Below are 21,243 nucleotides of genomic sequence, written 5' to 3'. Positions count from 1 at the left end.
GGGCCCGCATGCCGCGGCGGGCGGGGGGGCCCGCTCGGCGCTGCTCCGCGCTGCTCCGCGCCGCTCCGCGCCGCCGGGAATGCGCCGGCGATGAGGTCATGCCTCGGGAGCGGGCGGGGGGGCGAGGGGGAGAGGGAGGAAAAAAAAAAGGGGGGGAGAAAAAAAAAGAGACAGCGTTGACGTCACCCGCAGCCAATCAGCGCGGGCGGCGCAGGGCAGGGTGACGTCAGCGCCGCGGGCGCGGAGCGGCGCGGAGGGAGCGGGCCCGGGCGGCCCGGCGGTGAGGGGCCCGGGCTGCCCGGCGGTGAGCGGCCCGGGCTCCCCGGCGGTGAGGGGCCCGGGCGGCCCGGCGGTGAGGGGCCCGGGCGGCCCGGCGGTGAGGGGCCCGGGCGGCCCGGCGGTGAGCGGCCCGGGCGGCCCGGCGGTGAGCGGCCCGGGCTCCCCGGCGGTGAGGGGCCCGGGCTCCCCGGCGGTGAGGGGCCCGGCGCTTCCCGGGCTCAGCCTCCGGCCCGCGACACCCCGGGGCCGCGCGGTGCCGGCAGAAAACGCGCCACGGTGTGCTTTTGGGTCGTGGATAGTCCCCGGGCCGCCTGGCGATGCGAGGCTGAGCCGAGAGCTCTGCCGCGGCTGGGGCCAGCCCTGGCGCCCGTCAGTGCCCTGCCTGGCGAGCCGGGAGCGGCCGGGGGCAGCGGGGCGCCCCACGGCAGCCGTTCTCTCTGCGCTGCCCAAGCTGCAGAAGGACTGGCACAGAGGCAGCGCGGTCTTGGGGGATGGCACGGCAAAGTGTGACCAAAAAGCTGGCTCAAAAAGCAGGAGGAGCCTGACCCCACGGGGCGATCAAATCCCTGGATGGATGGAGTGGGCTCCATCCCCATCCTGGAGCTTAGGGCTCCCCATCCTGCTGCGGGTTCACCAAAGAAGAACTGGGTAACTGGCCTGGTTACACGCCAGGGGTTTTTCTCTGCCCTTGGCCCTGGCCTGGCAGCTCCAGCTTAGAGAGGGATTAGGGTTTAGAAGCTTAGGTTTTGCTGGTGCTTAGGAAACGAAGGGAACCTTCCTCCCTGCCGTTACAGATGCCGGATGTTTTAAAATTAACTCTCGTGTCCCCAGACACGCGGGCCAGCAGCTTGCTCAAGAAGAACACCGAGCTCCCACAGTAACTGGCGGCAAAATCTTTCCCAGAAATGTCATTTCTCATAAAGCACCAGAGGTATAAAACCATGGGATGCTAAAAAGTCTCACTCTCCCCATTGCATAAGCAATGCTGGTTCATGCCCTTCTCCTAGCACAGAAAATCAGCTCACCCAAAGCTGTCAGCAGGGAAACTTTTACAAAATGAGGGATATTCTACCTAAACTCCTGGGTTTCAGCCCAGTTATCATAATCAGTGGCAAGATGCTGGGATAGCACGGGCACTCGCTTCTTTAGGGGCATGGGAACACTTGATCCTGGTGGGAGCTGGAGCAGCAGCATGAGTGGCATGGCTGGAACAAAGCCTTTCCTGCTGGTTTTCCTGCCCAGCTCCCTCCTTGCGGCCATGCAAAGCACCCAGATGGGGAAAACCTGAGAAAGAGTTCTCTTGCCTCAGCGTTGGACTTTTTCTTCCCCTACCCAACACCCCTGTTCTGGAGTAAAATAGGAAAAAAGGGGGGGAAAGGAATGAGTGTGAAAATCCCAAAGCTTCCTCATCTAGGCAGAGAGCCATGAGCTCACAAAGCCTGCTGAAGGAAGAGGATATAAACAGTTTTTTTCCAAACTCCAGTTAAAATCAGTGTTTCCAATACTGGACCTGGCACATCACAGATGAGCATCCCAGATGAGCTGCTGGGAAAATTGTTCCCTGTCTGTCCAGTGGCATGGCACAAGGGAGGAGAGTGGGAAGCAGATGGGAGAAGTATGTTGAGCTTGCAGCAGGCAAGTATGGGGAGGTGATGAGGATGAGGCAGAGGATGGAGTGTCCTGAGGGACACCGTTGAACTGTACATTCCAGCAAGAGACCAAGCTGAGCTCCCTCTTGAGCCTTCATCCCTGGCATCCTCTCCTCAACTAATCCATGGATGCCTCTGCTACATCACTGGATGATGAGGACACAGGCTCACCAAATCCTCCTTGGCAGCGGACAGGAGCAGCTCCAGTGGGGCTGGGGACCAGTGGGACACGGGTTCTCACGGCCATGGGAGTGGCTCCAGCCCACGAGCCCTGCATCTCTCCCACGCCCACTGCTTCTGCGCCAGGCACTGCAGCCAAGCGCCTGGTGGGGAGAAACCAAAACAAATGATTCACTGCTGCTAAACTGCTCCCAGGATCACAGGGGCCAGGAGCAGGCGTTAACCGAGGCTTGCAAAACCTCACCTGCCTCCCAAAGCTGGGAGCTAACCCTATTTAGATCCCAATCCTGCTCAACCTGATATTCTGGCGTTCGGGTGCGGACCCACGGCTACATGGAAGTGGGCAGCCAGCCTGAGCGAGGGCAGCGCTGCGAGCACACCTGGTCAGCTCTGGATGGCTCGGGTCATCCCTATCGCCCCTATTTTTCCCAGGGGAAATTAAGCTGAGAGAGCCAAGGCAATGCTGTAATGGTCAGGCAGGCAGAACAAAGCAACCTCATCTCTAAGCTCCATGTACCAGATGTGAATCTATTGTCTCAGCCCCAGGGCCATCACACCCCCCTCTCCATCACAGCCATCACGAGCTGAGCAAAAATTACACAGCAAGTTGCTTATGGCTAAAGGAAAGCACTTTGTTTCAGGTAAAGCACTTAAAAATAATTTACCCCACTCTGTTTTTTTTCTCTTTCCCAGATTTCAGACACATCCAGAGATGGACTGCATCCCAGCTACATGTTTCAAATGCAGGTTATGCTTGTACATGTAATAGTTCCTGCTAAAATGTTTTCCAGGCCCCCTAATTGCCATGGCAAGCCAAGTGCAGAAGAGTGCAGCAGAGCCTTCTGCATGCATCCTGCAGGGATTAAAATTGGAACCTGATCATGAAGGAAACTAAAACTAGGAAAAAGGAATTGCTGCCAAACCAACTTTCTTATCCATCAAAAAAGACATTTTTGTCAACTTGCAATTTCTTTAAATGGCCAAATAATATTTTTTTTTTAACTTATCCTAGTTATTTAGATGCAGTTCCTCACACCACTGGCTGAGCCAGCATCCCATGATTCTCTCCCAGGAGGGCTGGCTGTGGCACAAGACACTGTGTTCCCATTGCAAGGGGTATTGGCACCTGAAAACTGTGCTGATAGCTGAGGCCAGAGTCAGCCCTTGGGCTGGCATGGCTCTGCTTCTTCCAGGCTCGGTTGGTTCCACACAACACTTGTGTGTGCCTGTCACCCTTGCTGTGATGTCCTGGATTGGGGCACTCCGTGGTGCCGGAGGAAGGGGCTTGTCAGGCTTTGTATTGCCTCGTTCTGTTCTATAAAGAAATGTATTGACTGTGGTGATCTCTGCATAAGCTTTTCTGAGAAGGACATCACTCCCTTCCTTGGCACCTGCCCATGTTCTCCCCAGCTCTCCCACCTCATGGCTGGGATGGATGCACAGATCCCTGTGCACGCCACCTTCTGCAAAGCCCAAAATGGTGTCACTCAGTGAAGAGAGCTGACATACTTGAGCAGGAAAAAGGCACTTGCAGCATCACCAGGCAGGTGTGTTTCTCACACAGGGGCTGCCCTGGATCTGTCTCCATTTTCCCTACACGAGTATCTGCCTGTGTGCAGCGTGGCTCAGCCTTCACAGCGTGCAGAGCTGTGCCTGCACGTTGCAGGAGCAGCTACTGTGCAATTAACCGCAGAAGGAGCAGGCTGGAGGGCTGCATGCTGTGCCATTCAGCTCAGCACATGCTGCAGAAGCATTCATTCTGTAGCTCTGACTGTGCTGTGAGGCACTCCTGCCAAAGGGGAAAAGGAAAAGTAAACCATCATACATTGAATAAATTCCCTGATTCCCTCCACCCCGGGCATACTGGAGGAGAGCTGGGCAGGAGCACGGAGATGTGCCAAACGCAGGGCATGGCCCCTCCGTGCTGGCACTACGGGTCAAAGTCAGGGGATAGGAGGGGTGGAGGAGCAGGACCTTTGCTCTGGCATGAGGTTATCATGACAGAGGAGCTGAGGCTGGCAGCGGCAGCCAAGCTGCACAGAGGCTTTACAGTCGCTCCCCTCAGGTGCAGGAAGCGTTCCTGCTCCTTCACCCCCAATGCTGAAATGGAGTGCCATGTTGGCCCACATTGCCGTGGGTAGAGAGGGTAGGTGAGGGGCTTAGATGTGCCTAGAAGCTGTCTGGGGTCACACTCACTTCTCTGAAGGCAGAGGGAGAAGGAAAAGAGAGAGGATAGGGACAGGTGAATGGAACAGAAACCAAACGATTTCATTTCAATATATCCAAGTCTTAAAAAATAATCACTGCCCAGTTCTCTGGGATGAGGCATGATCTTCTTAGTATGTGAAATGGAGATGGGAAAAACATTATCCTGGGCCAGAAGGCAGCATGGAGCTAGGCTCCATGCAAGGGTCTGTCAGGTCCAGACCCTTTCTCTGTACCCTTGTGCTGTTTTTTGTTAGGCTGCTCACCAGTTGCTAGGGTTTTTTTTTTTTTTGTTTTGCTTCAATCATTTTCACTGATGAGAGCATCTGCTGCCATCTGTGCCTGCCCCTCCTCCCCCGAGCAGGACTGCGCACCGCCATGGTCTGTCTGCAGAGCCAGGCGCTCTTCACTGTCCACCCTGCGCACGGATGAGGGGATGGAGAGGAGGGAAGAGGCAGCTCCATCAGTGTCCAGCTCTCCCCCTGGGTTTGCGAGCCATAGCTGGGCAGTGCTGCAGTTGAACCTGTCGCAGGACACCCACAGTGCCAAGGTCCCAGAACCTGGTGGCTCTATGCAAGGCCGCCCAGTTCCTCCTCTGAGAAGCCATCTCCCCATAAGACAGCGTTGGAGGGTAAAACAGAGATGAAAAGGCTTTGGTCACACAGGATGCCAGTACATGTCTGGGAAGGGAGGTGAGAGTTGCTGCTTGCTGGCAGCGTGACTCTGTGTCCCGGCCCACGGAGTGCCTGGGAAGCAGGGTTGTGATGCTACAGCCTAGGTGGCTTTTGCTGGAGGATTACACACCCCATAGCAGAATAGAGGTTGCCATTTGCATCTCTCTCTGACTGTTGATTTGGGTATCCAGGCTGATGGCTGCTCCAGGCCTGACTCACCATGCTCTGCCTGCACAGAGCTCTGAGCCTGGCAGCTCATCGCAGGAGGGGAACCAGCAGGTGTCGACACTGGACCGGTGAGGTCCTTACCTGAACGAGCTCCATCTCGTGTTTGTTACTGTCAGCCCAAAGATAAAGGAGAATTGTGGAGTCGTGTTTACCCGCCAAGCCCAAACCAGTTCACACCAGCGAGGACTCGACGCGCTGCTGCGGGCGAACTGGCTTGGTGGCGTTTGTGGAAAGGTGGCATCCCCGAGCCCCGCATGGCAGCGGGGGCAGAGGCTCGGTGAGCGCTGAGACCTGCGTAAGCACGGCGAGGTTTGCTCCCGCCCTGCCTGGCTGCCAGCCACCTTTCCCTGCGGAGGGTAAATGTGTACATGTGCCTGCCGCATGTCCCGGCTGGCGCTGGCACGGGGGGGCACATCCCTGCGGAGGGAGGGCTGGGGACCCGCTCCTGCCTGGTTCTCGGAGCCACCCTCGCTTCACAGCTGCTTCTCGCACAAGCCGCCGCTTGCCCTGTGTAGGGGCTCGCAGCTCCCCGGTGCTGGGGCTTGGGCGGGGAGCCCGGGAGAAGCGTGGATGGACCTGCTGCGCTCCTGGCCGGGGGCAGAGCGGCCGCGGCTGCCGGCCATGGGCAGTGCGCTGCCGGCGGCGTGCGGCGGGGAGAGGGGGCCCTCTGCCTGCCTTCTGCAGCCTGACAGCCCCGGCTCGGCTCGGACACCCTGCCCCCGCCACCTCCCCTGGGTGCTGGCGCTGCCCTCGGGGTCCCCCCGCAGCCGGGGCATCGCAGCGCCGTCCCGAAGCATCTCCTCTCCGGACGGTGACCTCGGTGGCCTTTCCCCGGGCCCACCGCGAGCGCCTTCCAGCTACCAGGGACACAAAATCAGCCCAGGTGTTTTAGGCACAATTGCACAATGTCGCCTAACAGGGAACGATCGCTCCCCCCTACCGAGCTAAACAAAACCCAAAAAGCAATCCTCATCAAGCTGTCAGGCTCAGTTTCCCGAAGGAATACAATTAAATCTTTAAATGGCAACGTGACCGTCAGCTTTTCCCCATCTCAAAAGATGCTTCTCAAGTTGCGTTCGGCTGTTCCTCTCTTCCACCCCCTCCTCACAGTTTTCCTTCCCGCCGCGGAGTGCAACAGAGGCTGCGGCTTCGCAGCCAAAAAAAAAGTGCGATTTGGAGAGCGCGGCGCGACGTTGTGAGTGGCAGAAGTGAAAAGGCAGAGAAGCAACTCTTGAAAGCCTGCCTTCTGCCGCGGCGGGTGTCAGCCTTGGCAAAACCCGAACTTCCAGAATTTTCTTGCAAATTAAAAAAAAAAAAAAAAAAAGAAAAAAAAAAAAAAAGAAGAAAAATTAGAGGACCTGTCGAATTTGGCTGCTGCTTTTCTTTCCCTTGTTCCCTCAGAAGGAAAAAAGTTCTTTCTTTTGCTTAACAGCACAGTTGGTGCAATCTGGGATGTACTTGCCTGACAGTATATGGGGATGTAGTTCTGCTGTCTCAGTTTGGGGTTCCCTGACACTGACAAGATGAGAAATGAATGCTGAATACCTTGATGCTGCTTCACTTGGAAGACCCATGCATCAATAAATTATTATTTTTTTCTCCCCAAAAAGGTTGGAAATCTACAGGTCCCCCTTATTTCTCCCGTTTTGGGGGTGCTTTCCTTCTGCTGTGGAATTGGAGGGACTCCCCTTTAATGGAGACACTAAGAGAGAGCAAGGGAGAGCACAGGAGTTTTGCTGCCCCACGACAGGTGGACCCGAGGCAAGGGCTGTGGTGGAGCTGAGTGTGTGCTGGGGTCGGTCATCCCATCCTCCAGGCGTCTTTCTTGCTACCCTGTTCTTGTCCGTGGCTGATCTGGGTGGACCTCCAACCTGCTGCAGCACAGCAATTTCACCTCCTAAAACATGGGTAACAAACAATAAATATGATGGCTACTAATAATAACCCCGTTTCTCCATCCCGGATGGGTTATACGTGCAAAAAATGCTGCTGAGTCAGTTCAGTATTCCCCCTGGTTCATTAAACCAGCATCCATTTTCCTGCAGATAAGATGGTCCGTCAGGGGAAGAGATGATGATAACTCATTTGTCACACTTGTTAAATGTAGAAAAGGCTGGCTTTGGGTCACTTCCAGTTTTGTGTCAGCTCTGCCTTTATCTGAGCAGCCCCATGCCTGCATGCCAAGCAGGGCGGCTCTCTCCTGTGTAGCACAGGAGATGGGGATGGTGGCATTGTCCCTGCAAGATTTCCTAGAGTTGGGAGTGGTCTCTGAGTGCCAAAGCACTTGCAGTGTGGCTGACATGAGTCCCAGCTCATGGAAAGGAATGCACTCATTACTGCAAGAGATGCCATAGGTCCCGCAGGGATCTACAGCTGCAGCTTGGAGCCCCTGGCACTACACATAGGCTGACCTTGTCTGAGTTATCCCCCAAGCCCACCCAGCTGCGCTTGTGTTTGAGCTGAAAAGCTTGAGAGGTGTTATGGGGAAGGATACCAAGCCAAGGCCTCAGAAACAGACAAAGTGAGCTTGGTGCAGGTACAGGGGGAGGGAAAAGGGAATACAATTTCATCTCTGTGCCTCTCCTAACCTCAGAGGGTCCTGGGATGACTGGTCTGGGTCTTACCTAAGGTAGCACTGTCCCAGTGGGATATAATTTGCCAGTTCAGGGAGGCTGCAGCGTGAGTTATTTTGGCTGTACCCTCTTTGAGGGGCATTGCCATCATGACAGGCCACCTCCTCCCTCAGCCTGGGACGGGGACTGGCTATAGCCCCTACATATGTTAGGATGGAAACACCGATGGCTGTGACCCCTCAGGGAAGGGAGCAATAAGTAATCAAGAGAGGCTGGGAAGAGTATTGATCTCTGAATGAATGATCATAGAGCTGTTCAAGGCCAAGATACTTTCAGGGCATCATACACTGCACTCCCAACCAAAACTTCGCTGCAAAACAGACCCCTGATCTGGCCTGGGGTGGAAATGCTCTCCAGTGAGTCGGGAGCAGGGAGGACTGCAGGTCTTTCTGTCCAAAGCTCCCCTGATACATGAAGCCCAGTACAGGATGAAGGTGTGGAGACCTGAGCAGGAAGGAGGTGACAACTCCTGATTCTTTCAGGGAAGCTTTTTCATGATCTGTGCCCACATCTCACTATGGCACATCCCTCGCTGAGCACAGCCCAGAGACAGCCTGCTGATTTAACCATGCACTCAGCAGATGATGAAGTGTCCCATGACAGTCTGTCTGCATTCCCCATCTCTTGCTTCACCTCTGCTTTCAGGGTGGGTGCAAAGGTGGGTCCTGATGCCTTCTCCCAGCTCCGTGGCTGGTCTACAGTGACTGGTGCCCCTTGGCATGAGGTCGTCTTACAGCTGGAAAAAGATGAGGCAGCTGTGGCATATGAGATGAGATGAAGGATCAGAGGGGCTGATAAGCTGTATTTTAGTCCTGGTCTTGTCATTAATTTATGGGTGTTTTCAAGTCAGGGTGTGTTGATTTGCAGCATGACAGGCAGCTGCAGGCAGCTATTGGGCAGGGCTCGGAGCTCCTGTCTGTTTCAGTGGCAAAGACACGTCGTCTCCGAAATCTGGCTCTCCATAATGACCCTGGGAAGTGCTGCAGTAGCAGCAGGTTCAGACTGCAGCAATTTATTTCTCTCTTCAGTGTTGGTCCTAGCAGGGGAGGGGGGCCCTGCCTGCTTGGCTGCCTTTGCCTGCTTGCCATAGATCTTCCATCAAGGAGTCACTGAGGTCTCTGCTCTTAAATCTGGGTCTGCGCTCTCCTTCGCGGCTGCACGTGGCCCTGACCTGCAGCAGCATCCCTCACTCCTGCTTTAAATCTCTCCCGAGCAGCTGCTGGTGACATTAGCATTTTCTCTTGCCAGCCCATAGAGACCAGGAGCCCTGCTAAGGAAGGAATTAACCCAGCAGCATCACATATCAGAGGTATCTTTTTATTGACTGTTTAGAGAAATACAGTAGCACTCCACTTAGGTGGCTTAGGTGAGTTCTCCAGAAGGTGCCTTCCTTCTCAGCACTGCTGGGAAATCCCAGGGAGAAACCTGCCCTTTAACACTTCAGGGTTTCTCTGGAGGCTTTGGGGCTCCCCAGCATGAACTTCCTAACACCTTCAGCTCTCCAGGGGTTGGGAGTTGTTGAACCAGTGGGTGAAATTCAAGAGAAAAAAGGAAAAGAAACCCCCACAAGCTGGGGGTGGTGGGGTGGTCTGAACACACCTGATATGTTGTGAGCCAGCCCTGCCATGATCCCCATCCATCACTGTATGTGTCTCCAGCTCCACAGGACCCCACTGCTCCCTAGAGCTCAGCTGTCTGCTACTAAGTGTGCGTAGCTCTGGGCTTTGCACGCTCTTTTCACACAGCTTGTTGGCCATAAAACAAATATTTTTTGGTCTATTTTTCTTCCTGTACATGTGTAAGAGTGAGACCTTTCCCTTCAGCTGTTCACATACCATTTCAGGGCAAGAAGGGTATGCTCAGCTGGGCTGATGAACTAATTTAACTTTTATTTATGTATTTAATTGACCTTTTTTCTTTTTCTTTTTGCAATCAAGGTGTGGTGGTTGGTTTTTTTGTGTGTCCTTGCTACAAGAAACTGCAGACACTTCTGGCGTAGAGGCATTTTGGCGGCGGCAGCTGCTGTTGGCCTCACTCAGTAGTCAGTGAGAGGGTATCGCAGGAAGATGAAGATAAGGATGATACAGAAGGTGGCAAGGGCTGAGCTGGTGATGTTAAAAAGCCGGGCTGTCTTGGCATCTTCAACTGCTCCATTTAAGTCATTGAGGAGTTTCTTATCCCGGACCTGAGACAAAAAGATAATTAAATGAAGTAATTGCAACATGTATGAAAGACATAACTTGTTTCAAGCAACAGCCACAAAACCCAGTGCACCTGTATGTGGTTGCCTGTACTACAAAACACCCTGAGGTGAGGTTTGCACCCCATCTCTGCTATGGGTTAAGCTTGTGAAGCCAAGCACCTGTGGGCTGGAAATTCTTGGAAGCAGAAAAATCCTGAAAGAGTGACCCATTGCTGTTACCAACTAGGCAAACCAGGGTCCCATGGTGGGGCAGTGTCATTTGGAGCCTGAGGGTGCACGAAGGCACTGAGATGCCAGTGTACACCCCAGGCACTACAGCACGCTTCCCACCGTGTCACAGGTGGCCCTGTGGCACCAGGCTCCGGCTCACCCAGCCCACGAGGGGGAAGGAAAGCTGGCTGCAGTTTCGGTGTGCATCCCTGTGCCTCCGTCTGCACTGAGGGCCCGAGCGGGTGAAACCTGGCACGGCATCCTACTGCAGCTCCAGGGCTGCGCACCAGCCTCCAGCATATTAAGTAGTCCTGGGTTAATGAGCTCCTTTCCTTTTGCAGGTCTTATGCGGATTGTGTAGCATCTCTGCCACAGGCAGTTCTCTATTCTGACAGCACAGTCTACTCCCTTCAGTATCCTGTGGGCTGGGACTTTTATGGGCTTTCCTTGGGACAGCTCTGCAGTGAGTAATGATTGTGCATATCCATGCCACGGGCCTGTCCCCAGCACTTGCAGGCTGCCAGGCACTGCATGGCACTGCCAGGCAGCAATGCCACTAGTGGCCATTACCGATGGACTAGCTACAGCATTACCAGGCAGCAGATGGCACTGCAAGGCAGCAGATGACACTGCCAGGCAGCAGTGGCATTACCAGGCAGCATGTGGCATCACCAGGCAGTGGATGGCACTGCCAGGCAGCACATGTCACTGCAAGGAAACGATGGCACTGCAAGGCAGCAGATGGCAGAGCCAGGCAATGATGCTACGAGCAGGCAGAGATGGCACTGCGAGGCAGCGGATGGCACAGCCAGGCAGTGACAGCACAGCCAGGCAGGCAGCAATGGCAGCACCAGGCAGCTGACGGCACTGTCCACCAGCAGCAGCTCTGCAGCTGGATCCCAGCAGAGGAGGGGTCAGACTCCACTGTTTCCTAGCAGGGATATGTCCCTGTCCCCAGGCTGCCCCTTCAGCCAACACTCAGCAGACTCAAGCAGCTGGAGCCACAAGGATGAACACAAGGACCTGGACAAAAGGACCAAGAAACCTCATCCATTTCCTGTATCCAGGCAGGTGCCCAGGGTGTGGCAGGGCCTGCCCCACTGCTCTCTCTTGGGTGGGGGCTGTGGCGAGTGGGGCTGTGAGCCCTTCACCTGCCCTGCTGCCAGCAGTGAGAGCCCCGCCAGGCAATGCTGGCCGGACACCGGACGAGGGTGGCAAGCTGCAAAAACCAGCACCAGAGTCAGACTGAGGAATATTAAAACGCTTTTATCGATCAGGAGCTTTCCAAAAAGACACTGCAACAGATTCAGGCCACATCTTACAGACTTCTCTTTTCCTCCTGCAGTGCTTACCCACAGGGCTGTCCTGAAAGCCTTCTGCTGGACATGGGGAAGGGTTGCTGTACCCCTTGTTCCACTGAGCTGTGCTGCTTTATGGGCCCTCCAAAGCTGCATTTCAGGCCCTCAAGCAACATTCCTGCCCTCCATCATACCAATGAGGACCTCTCTGCACAAGCAAACCCTGATCTTCTGAACCGTGGGTAGGGAAGCTGCTGTTGTTATGAGACCCACAAGATCTGGTGCTGGCAGGCACATAGGCAAGAATGAGCCTATTTTTCATACTTGTATTAAATCAAACCATGCCATGTCCTCAGCATCTGATGTGCCCTGCTCCTTGGAGCCTGGAGCTGGAGCCATCTACTCATTGCCCTGCTGCGGAGTGCTCAGCTCAGCATCCTTCTGGGATCGCGAAGAGAGGATAGTCACAAACTGCATGTGTCTTTGGGGCACACTTGGCTGGAGCTCTCAGCAGAGGAGATGATCTCTGGGAAGTCATCAAGCCGGCAGCTTGGGAGCCCACATGCTTTCTGTGTCAGCTGAATGTCCGGGATGACTCACATTTGAAATTATTCAGTAAGTTTAACATCCTCCCCGAAACCCCTGGGCTCAGCAGCACCAGGCATTTGGCACCTCCTCACGCGCTGGTGAGAAGCCCCAGAGGTGCTGGATTCAGGCCAGGAATCCCGCTTGCTGCTCCCAGCAGACTCTTTGAAGCTCTCACACACTTTCCTCTTCCCAGCGGTGGAGCTGCCTGAGGCAAAACCGACACGGAGCAAATGCCTTTTGCCCCTTCTTGCACCGTAACTCAGTCTGTGCTGCAGGCAAGCCGGCGTTTGCTCTCGGTGTTTGCCAGGCAGACAGAGGTTTCTCCAGCAGACCGGCGTGGCCGGCACACCGAGCTCTGCAACCCTCCCTCAGCCAAACCGCTTTGCCTTTGTGGGGCCAGTTCCTCTTGGCTCCAGGAGCTGTCTCCTACTCCTCACCTCCTGTTCTTCCTGTCCCTGGGGCACCCTACAACCCTAATTTCCATGCTCAGCCTCCTCCAGTGCTCCCAGCAGCCTCTCCCAGCCCCTCTCCCACCTGACACCGGATTTCACTGGTGACAGGTGCTTTAGCCCTTTCCCATGACACACTTCAGCTGTGTCTCTCCTTGATTTGCCCATGGCTCTTCCTTTCACCCTGCTCTTGTCATGCTGCTGCTGCTGAGCATCTGTGGTGAGGGGTGCCTGGGGCTGCCCTCTCCCCAGTGACACCATTTTCCCACAGTTCCTTATTTTTGTCCCTCCCATCTCCCCTCTTTCCTGTTGTTTGGGTCCAAAGGATGATGCGATGGCCACCTTTGCCTCCTACCAAAGGGCACCCAGCTGCCTCCTCTCCCTGCACCTCCAGCTGGTTCCACCCACACAACCCTGCCAACCCCATGGCTTCAGTGGTCACCCTCATGAAAATCATCCCTGATTGCCCATAACCATTTATACTGAAATGGAGTCTCTAAACACCAAACAAGTGCAAGGGCCCTTGTAGACTAAAAGCACAATGAAAAGAAGTTTCTCCTTACAAACCACTCATGTCTCCAGCCTCACATATCTCTCCAGGACAGCCTTGCTTCCTCCTGCATAGCCTTGCACCCCCAGATGCTTCCAGATGTCTCCCTTTAATGTCCTGCTGTGGCAACTGAGACAGGCTCTGGAGGAGCTCTAATAAGTGTTTCAGCTCCTTCCCTGCTTTGTCCTTAAGGAGATGCTGGTGTCTTTCTTATAGCCCAGCTTCAGCTTTTCCTCTTTTCATGCTCCTGTGGCCACCATCATCATGTGCTGGCAGCTGGTGCACGAGCTTCTGGGAGCCCTGGAAGCTGATTCCTTCCATAGCCAGAGAGATGAAGCATGGTGAGGAACAGGTCCTCAAGGTCACAAGGCTGAACCCCTACCCCAGACCCAGGTGTGGTGTTTTCTTAGTCACAGGCTCTTCTCATCATCTCTTTGACCCTCCTCACTTTGCCTAAAACTAGATGGGGATTTTTGGCCCTGTTTTGCACTGAGATGACTGGGGTGTGAGGATAGTTATATCTGCTGACTGGGGTTTCCCTGGGCACCTCCAAGCACTATGTGGTGGCCTTTTTGGAGATCCCCCTCCTGGACAAGGCAGAGCTCACCTCTGATCCAGGCTGGCGACTTACACAATTTCTTTCTTCTTCCATGACTATCCTTACATGAAACAGAGCCAGCTTTTGTGCTCTAACATGCAAACCTCTCTTCTCTCCCTTCCTATCAACAAAAGGTGGTGTGGCCTTTCCATCCATCCATCCATCCATCCATCCATCCATCCATCCATCCATCCATCCCTACTTGCCTGTCACCTCCGTGCTGCTCACCTTGTCTTCCAATTTCTCCATCTCACTGTGTCCTCCCACACCTCCAGCATGCCAGTGCCCAAGGGTTCTTTCTCTCCTCCCTCTCATCACCATCCTCTCTGCATGTTGTTTCCTTGGGGTTTTGCTTTCTCTCCAAGTGCTCCCCTTGGATCCTACCACCCCACTCCTTCCCCCAGCAGTCACCTCCCCTCTGTCTGCCCTGAGGCTCAGCCCCTCTCATTTTTGGGAGCAGCAAACTTGCTGCTCTAGTAAAAAGTGCTGCCTCAGCTTGCAGAAGGAGACAAATGGCTTGTTGATAACAAGTCTAATGAGGCTGTTTTTAAGGCAGCCTGGAAGTCCACAGCTGGTTGTCAGTAAACCCATTTCTATGCAGAGCTCCATGTCTCTGCACAGAAGGAGCTTTGGAGGCGATCCTTGGATTTATTTGCTCTGTGAATTGCTCAAGAGCTCTCCAGCCCACGTGCCTCCACCACACCGGCACTGGCGTCACGGGACTGTCACCCCTGCATTTCACCCACGTCCGTAAACCATTGCTCCTTCCGAAAAGCAGGATGAGAGCCTGCCTGAGAGGTTGGGTGCGGCAGCTTCTCGGGGTTAACAAATAGCTGTGGATTCGTGCTGGTCTGCTTCCACTCGAAACAAGGAAGATCAACATGTGGCAAGAGGGGAAGGCAAACAGTCGTGCCCACAGCTGTGTGCTAGGGGGCTGGGCAGAGAGCAGGCAAGAGAGCCTGGCATATTTCCATGACCTCAAGGGGCAAGAAAACTCTGCAAGCAATGCTGTGGGCTGCTTAAAAAGCCAGAAAGGCTCCTTGGCACCTTCATCTCTACAGAGGCACAGCGAGGCATCCATACTGCGGCTCATCTCAGATCCCAGCTCCTCTGATCTATCGCCTCATGGCACAATGGGTACAGAGAAGGACTTGGCTCACCCCGACAGTCTCCAGAGACGAACCTCTGAACAACTGAAGTGAGATCTCCTGCCACCAGGCACTGATGCATCATTCATTACCGCTTGGAGCTGGGAAAGGGGAAGGGAGGGAGCTGCTGAATATCAGACCACAACATTTGCTTCTGATCAAAACCAACTGAATCCAAAGCGTTGCTGGTGGAGTGATACTTTTATCTGTGCTGGGCTGGGATTAGGGTTACTTCAGGATTTCTAACTTCCCTGGTCCTGCTGTTGATCTCTTCTCCCCCAGCATCCAGCACACATGATTAGATGCAAGCACCTTGCTTGCACTCCAGGAGGCTGACCTTGAGAAGCCTGAGATGCTAGAAATGACCCCTGGAGGGATCCATGAGTTGTGTGACCCCGTTGCAGCCCAGCAAGCTGTGTTTGCTGAGGATCTGGCCTCCTATGGGGGTAAATAAAGATGAGGCATGCTGCCACACTCTTGTTCAGAGTGCTTGGCTCTGATGTCTGTCACACACAGAACCTGCCTTGTATGTCACAGTTTCTGCCCTCACCTGACTTCATGTGTTTCTTTCTTCACAAATTCTTTGGTGCTGCGGTGAGGATTTTTGACATTTTTTTAGTAAATTGTTGTCACCATGAAATAGCATTTACCTGCAGAACGAAATCTAGAAGGGTGTAGCTAGCATGCAAAAGGCCATACCTGTTTTCCCAGATGTGGCTGGAACCAATAAAATAGGGCATGAGGAAGGAGACAGCTTCACAGTAATATTCAAGTGTACCAAGGATATATCTGTCTTCCAGTGTGGGCATTATGCTGCTGAAACCAGAGGAAATGCTAGGGTGTGCTGAGATACATACTGAAACATCTCATGGACTTGGGTCACAAAGGAGATACTGCTTTATTAACAGTATAAATCTGTCAGAAGCAGGTGACCTTTATGACAGGGAATTGAAAATGCTATTTCTGATAATGAAAACGGTAATTCCTGAAAGTGCTAGATGTTTCAGTTATTTAAAGGAAGTGTAAAAGCTGTAACCCAGGAACAGCTTAATGGCATCAGTGCACTGATGGTCCTTGAGGAAACCTGTGTTCCACTGGCTGAGGGCTCTGCTGTCAGGTGTCCCAGAAGAGGCTCAGGGAGAGGAAGGTGCAGCTTCACTCTTCTCCTTCCTACAGCACCTTAGTCAGTCCCCACAGAGCACAGACATTCTAGAAAGGCTGGACTTAAGTGCCAACTGCTCAAATGTCCTTACATTTAATTGCAGAGAAACAAGAGAAGTCTGTTTAAAGGGATATCTGTCCTCAGGGCATTTCTTGCTCCTGTTTTCTCTGAACTTCGGGAAAAACATTATTGATGGTAAAAGAAAAGAAAACATGCTTCTGGAGAAACAACCATAACACCCAGCCTGGCTACGGTGTTGTGAAGATCCCTGCAGTAGCTGTGGGTAAGGAACACAGCTGCCTTTCTGAACATCCCAGTCTTCTCCTGGACAGACCTGCTACTGCCCCAGCATCTGCACTGCTTCTCACCACCCATCCCAATAGCACTTTGTGAGAGCACTCAGCATCCCTTCAGCCACTTGCTAGCTCTGTCCTCTGCCTCTGAGGGACATTTTGTTTCTATTTTCCCCTTGCCACAGAGTCACAGCCACTGGGGAGCTCCAAAACCAGAGCAGAGTTATTTCTACCCGCTCAGCGTTACCTCTGTTTGGGTACCGCGGTTACGTCCCATCAGCTACCGCCTTCTCAGTCCAAAAGCCGAGGCTGGTTTTTGGAATAGAAGACAGCCATCTTCTATTCTTCTTTCTCTGATTTGGAGCAAATTTTCCCATTTGCCTCTCCTCACCACTGCCTCTTTTTTTCATGCTTAAGTTTATGTCCTCTAGATCTCTGCAGACAGATGCTGAGCCCACACCTCTGTTCTGGTGCAAGGGCCTGAGTTACTCTGGGCTTTTGCCTTTCCTTCCACCCCATGTTAAGGATAGCGAAGGGTCCAGCCTCTAAAAACTTTGCAGGTGGCAGACACTATCCTGTCATCAGGGGATGGGTCAGCCTTGTTCTCAGGCTGTCCTGCCCTCACTGCTGCAGCAGCAAGGAACCCAGATACTCATGGTAGCCCCTTCCACGGGAAAGATGTCAGTTGTTAAAGACAAATACAGACAAGGAAGAGCTTAAAAAAATATGGAGGAAGCCAGTTTTTTCTTCCCTTGCTGGATCAAGGTATGGGGGGTATTAAGGGACTTGCTCCCTTAGCCTGCTACTGACTGGATTTGCCCTTTGCTTGTGATGATGCTTCGCCCCAGGATGATTTAAGTGCCTCACCCAGGCAGCAGCAGAGCCTCCTGCACAGGCAATGGATGAGAGCTCGTCTCCCATCTCAGGGAATGAGAAACCGAGGCAGGCACCACAAGGCCAGTGCTGGGTGAGCCCAGGACAAGGGGCTGCAGACTTGTCCCTGAGCCTTTCTGATGGAGACCCTGGCAGTGTTGGGAGCAGCCTCCTTGCAGTGCTGGGTGCTCACAGTCCAGCTCACAGGAGCTGTATGGGGTTAATTGATCTGCTTCTGTGACGAAGCCCGTCTGCACCCTGGCCTTCCTCTAAATGCTGCCTGCCAAAACAAATCAGCCAGCTCCTCTCCGGGCCACCCAGCCGCCCCGGGCTCTCTGCACATCCATTCAGTTAGTTTTGCATCTGGCAGGCAGGGAAGGGGAGGGCAGCCCAGGCCCCTCTCTCCTGGCAGCTGCCAAGGGGCTGCCTGTTTGCCAGGCACCATTCCTGCCGGGCTGCTCTCCCCTGCAGCTATCGGGAATAATAACCTGGTCCCATTCCCATCATGGGCTGTGCTCCACGCCATCACCCTCTCCAACAACACAGCTCTGTATCCCCCCAGCCCAGCACTGTGGGAAGCCCCCTGCACTCTCTTCCACCTCCTCACCATTCCCATGATGCTGGCAGGTCTCCAGGGCTTGTTTTTGGATTTTTAGGGCTTGGGGTGGAGGAAGCTGGCCATGAGCTCGGGTGTTTTAATTACAGAGAGGGCAAGAAACAGGCAGGATTGCCCTGCACTTTGTAAGCTTCTTACCCCCTGCAACTTCCCAGCTGATGGCTGATCCTGGCTGGCTGCTTCTTACTGCTCCTGCCTGACCATCCAGTGCTGCTGGCTCCCATCCTGATGATCTCTAACAGCCAGGATCCCAAACAAGGGACATAGTGCCGGCGTGCCTGCAGGTGCAGCATGAGCCAAACCAGCCCCGTGCTGCCTGCCTGTCACCCTGCCACCACGGTACAGAGGAGCCTCCGAGGGTACTTGGAGCAAGTGAAAGCACCTCTTCCCCATCTGAACTAACATCCCAGGCTCCTCAGCTCTTCCCATCCCCATTGTCTGCAGCCTCTCATTTGGGTGGCAAAGATGTGTTTCACATCAGGCACAACCCCCAGAGGCTTCCCCCCCTGCCTGGTCACCCCCTACCCCGAGCCTCGCGCTCAGTACTCACTTTCAGTGAATAGGCCAAGGCGATGAAGCCGAGGCAGCAGAAGTTGAGGTATACAAAGTTGAAGATGGACCAGAGATAGTAGTCGTTCACCTCGGTGGTGTCAGGGTAGATTTCGATGACGGTGGTGGGGTTGGTCATCGTCTTCTTCTCCACCGAGTGCTTGCACGGGACCGCTGGCCGCAGGCTGTCCCCTTTGCAGCTCTTGCTCTCCATGAGATAAACGGCAGAAGAAGGAGACAGGACGGGCGAAGCTTGCCGGAGAGCTGGGGGCTTGGCGATGCAGGCGAAGCAGCCCTGCGGGGGGCCTTGCGGGGGTCTCGGGGTCCAGGCCACCCCCTCAAAGGGGCATGGCGGGCCCAAGGGGGGGTCCTGTGTCCTCTCCGTGGTGGCTGCCGCGGCGTCACCGCGCTCTGCCCTGGCAAAGCGAAAAGCCCCCCCCGTGAAAAATGGGGGTGAGGGGGTGGAAAGGCCGGGGGCAGGGGGAGAAGAGAAAGGGGGCAAGGAGCAGAGAAGGGGAGACGTGGGGGGAAGGCGGGAGAGACAGAGAGGGACCGGGAGACCGAGGAGAGAGCAGGGAGAGGAGTGAGGGAGTGGGCAGAGGAGAGAGGGAGGAGAGTAGGGCAGGCAGGAGAGGGAGGAGGGAGCACCGCTACACCCGGGGACCACGACGCCGCCGCCTCGGCGCGGAGCTGCCGCCGGCCCCGGCCCCGCGGCGGGGGCAGAGGAGCGGGCAGGGCGGGCAGCATCCCTCCCCCTCGGCCACGGCCTCCCCCCGCCGCTGCCCGCTGGCCTGCGTGACCCGCCTTCCAGCCACCACTGGGGAAAGCATCTTTCTTTAAAAAAGGAGACAAATAAAAGCAGACAGAAACACTTGGGAGGCGCCGGGGGGGCTGCGAGGGAGTTGCCAGCCGGCCGCGCTGCAGCCCCCCCCGCAGCCCTCCCCGGCCGCCTGTCTGTCTGTCCGTCTGTCGGGGCCTTCTCCTTTCTGTCCCATGCCGGGATGGGAGCCGGTGGCTGGGCTGCGGGCGGAGCGGGTCTCCCGGTGCGGCAGAGCAGCCCGCCCCTCCGCCCTCCCTCCCTCCCTCCTTCTTTAGCGGGGTGGGTATTTTGGGGGGCATTTTTTTCCCTGAGTCCTAGTCTTTGTGGGATTCCAGATGTGATTCCATTTCCCGGTTCCTTCCACCTGCCAGCAGGTTTCCAATTCCACATTCCGCCCCCCCCCCTTTTTTTTTTTTTTTTTTTTTTTTTTTTAATGCTATCGTGTCTGGGGAGGTGGAGGAAGAGGAGGAGGGGAGGATGGGGAAGGGGATATTAGAAGAAGTTCCCCTCCACCCTAGCTTTGCAAATAGAAGAGACTAGTCCACCTCTGGCTGCCCGTCCGTCCGTCCATCGGTCTCCTCCGAAGGCATCAGGAGGAGCGAGGGATACTCACAAGGAGGGATGCGGGGAGTCGCTGCATATCCGGCTCAGCACTGCCTCCGGCTCGGCTTCCTCGGCGCTGGAGTTGAAGGAGGAGGGGAGGGCGGGGAGGGGGGCACCCATGGGCTAGGGATGGGCAGAGGGGGACTTAGGGGATGGGAAGGTCAACCTGCAGCCCCCTTTCTCCCCCCGAACATGCTAAACGCAGGAGAGCTCCTCCGTGTCTCAGCTCCTCTCCTCGTGTCCCCCCCACTGGGACGTCACCTCCTGCTTGGAGCATCCTGGTAGCGCCCCGCTGGAGAAGGGCATCTCCTGGGCCCCGGCCGAGCGGCTTCCCCGAGCACCAGGAGGGGATGCTCGGCCCTGCTCTCCCCAGTATCACCTACAGAGACCTTTGCAGCGGGGACTCGCTGCAGCCTTGTTTGCGGGTTCACCGCTATGGATCTGGGTGAAAAACTAAAACAAGTGTGGCAGGAGTGCGTGGGGACAACCGGAATTAACAAGGGGAGGTGGTGGTGATGCAATGCTGTGGGGAAAAACGGGGTCTGGTGGTGAGGGGATGAATGGAAAGGGGATAAATCCTGTGTGTGAGGTCACAGATCCTGCTGGCACGGAGCAAATCCCAGAGCAGGTAGGGGTGGGAGCACTCCGGCAGCAGGATGCACGGCATGTGGCTGCTTTAGGGGAGGGGGGTGGGGGTGTCACGAAGGCTGGTCAAGCGCAGGAGGTTTGGCTGTGCCCATGCTTAGCACAGGGTCAGGGATGTTCTTGCTACCTCCCATTGCTAACAGCCTGGAAGCTGCATGGAATCCCAGCTCTCGGATGCTGCGGTAGCATCCCCCCAGGGACATGATGATGGAGAGCAGCTGGAGCCGTGCAGGGACAGCTTGCAGGTCATTCAGGAGGATGCAGCCGTGGCACAGGGAGAGTGAGGACACAAGGACACACCGTGTCACCCCACAGTGACATAGCCTGGTGCAGGTGGCCTTGTTGCAGCAGGCAGTTTAGCTGTGGCACTGGGGAAGGGTAGCATAGAAATCCCCAGAGTACTGGAAACAGGGTGGGTAGAACAAAAGTTCGTGTGAGCAGAAACTGCAAGGGAAGGGAAATCCTCTGGAAAAGCCTTAAGCCTACCCACAAAGTGCTGAGCTAAGAAATAAGGATGGTAATTCACTCAGCTCTTCACAGGCAGGTTTGGCTCCAGTGTAGGGGCACCCACCCTATGTTCATCGCTGTGGGTTGGTGTGATGTGGTGGAACTTCTTGCACATCCACAGGTCTCTGAGGCTGGAGGAGGCCCACCTTCCATGAGAGCAGTTTAATCCTTCTGAAGGTGCCTGCATTGGTTAGAAAAGGACAAATTGCCCTCTGGTTCAGGATTTATTGCTGGTGGAGTGGCATTGGGTCCTGCCAAAGTAAAGTAAGTTTTATTAGTGCTA

At 54.9% G+C, this 21,243-nt stretch overlaps 1 protein-coding gene across 2 annotated transcripts; it reads right to left on the bottom strand.

The window, feature by feature from the left end:
- Positions 1-9,144: 9,144 nt before the first annotated feature.
- On the bottom strand, positions 9,145-21,215 carry IFITM10 (interferon induced transmembrane protein 10). 2 transcript variants are annotated; one of them, XM_086894306.1, is made up of 4 exons: positions 21,025-21,215; positions 19,819-19,931; positions 18,387-18,801; positions 9,713-10,033 (listed from the first exon to the last, which is right to left on the bottom strand). In XM_086894306.1, exons 1-4 carry the CDS (start codon positions 21,145-21,147, stop codon positions 9,884-9,886), a joined length of 801 nt encoding a protein of 266 aa, XP_086750432.1. In that variant the 5' UTR covers positions 21,148-21,215; the 3' UTR covers positions 9,713-9,883. The 2 variants fall into 2 exon arrangements, with proteins under 2 accessions (XP_023784717.2, XP_086750432.1); XM_023928949.2 differs by lacking the exon at positions 19,819-19,931 and having other exon boundaries at positions 9,145-10,033; positions 21,025-21,141.
- Positions 21,216-21,243: the final 28 nt, after the last annotated feature.

This window comes from Cyanistes caeruleus, chromosome 6, assembly GCF_971803275.1.
Source record: "Cyanistes caeruleus chromosome 6, bCyaCae1.hap1.1, whole genome shotgun sequence".
Taxonomy (NCBI): Eukaryota; Metazoa; Chordata; class Aves; order Passeriformes; family Paridae; genus Cyanistes; species Cyanistes caeruleus.
The sequence above is the reverse complement of the archived record's forward strand: the minus strand, read 5'-3'. Positions and strand labels throughout refer to the sequence as shown.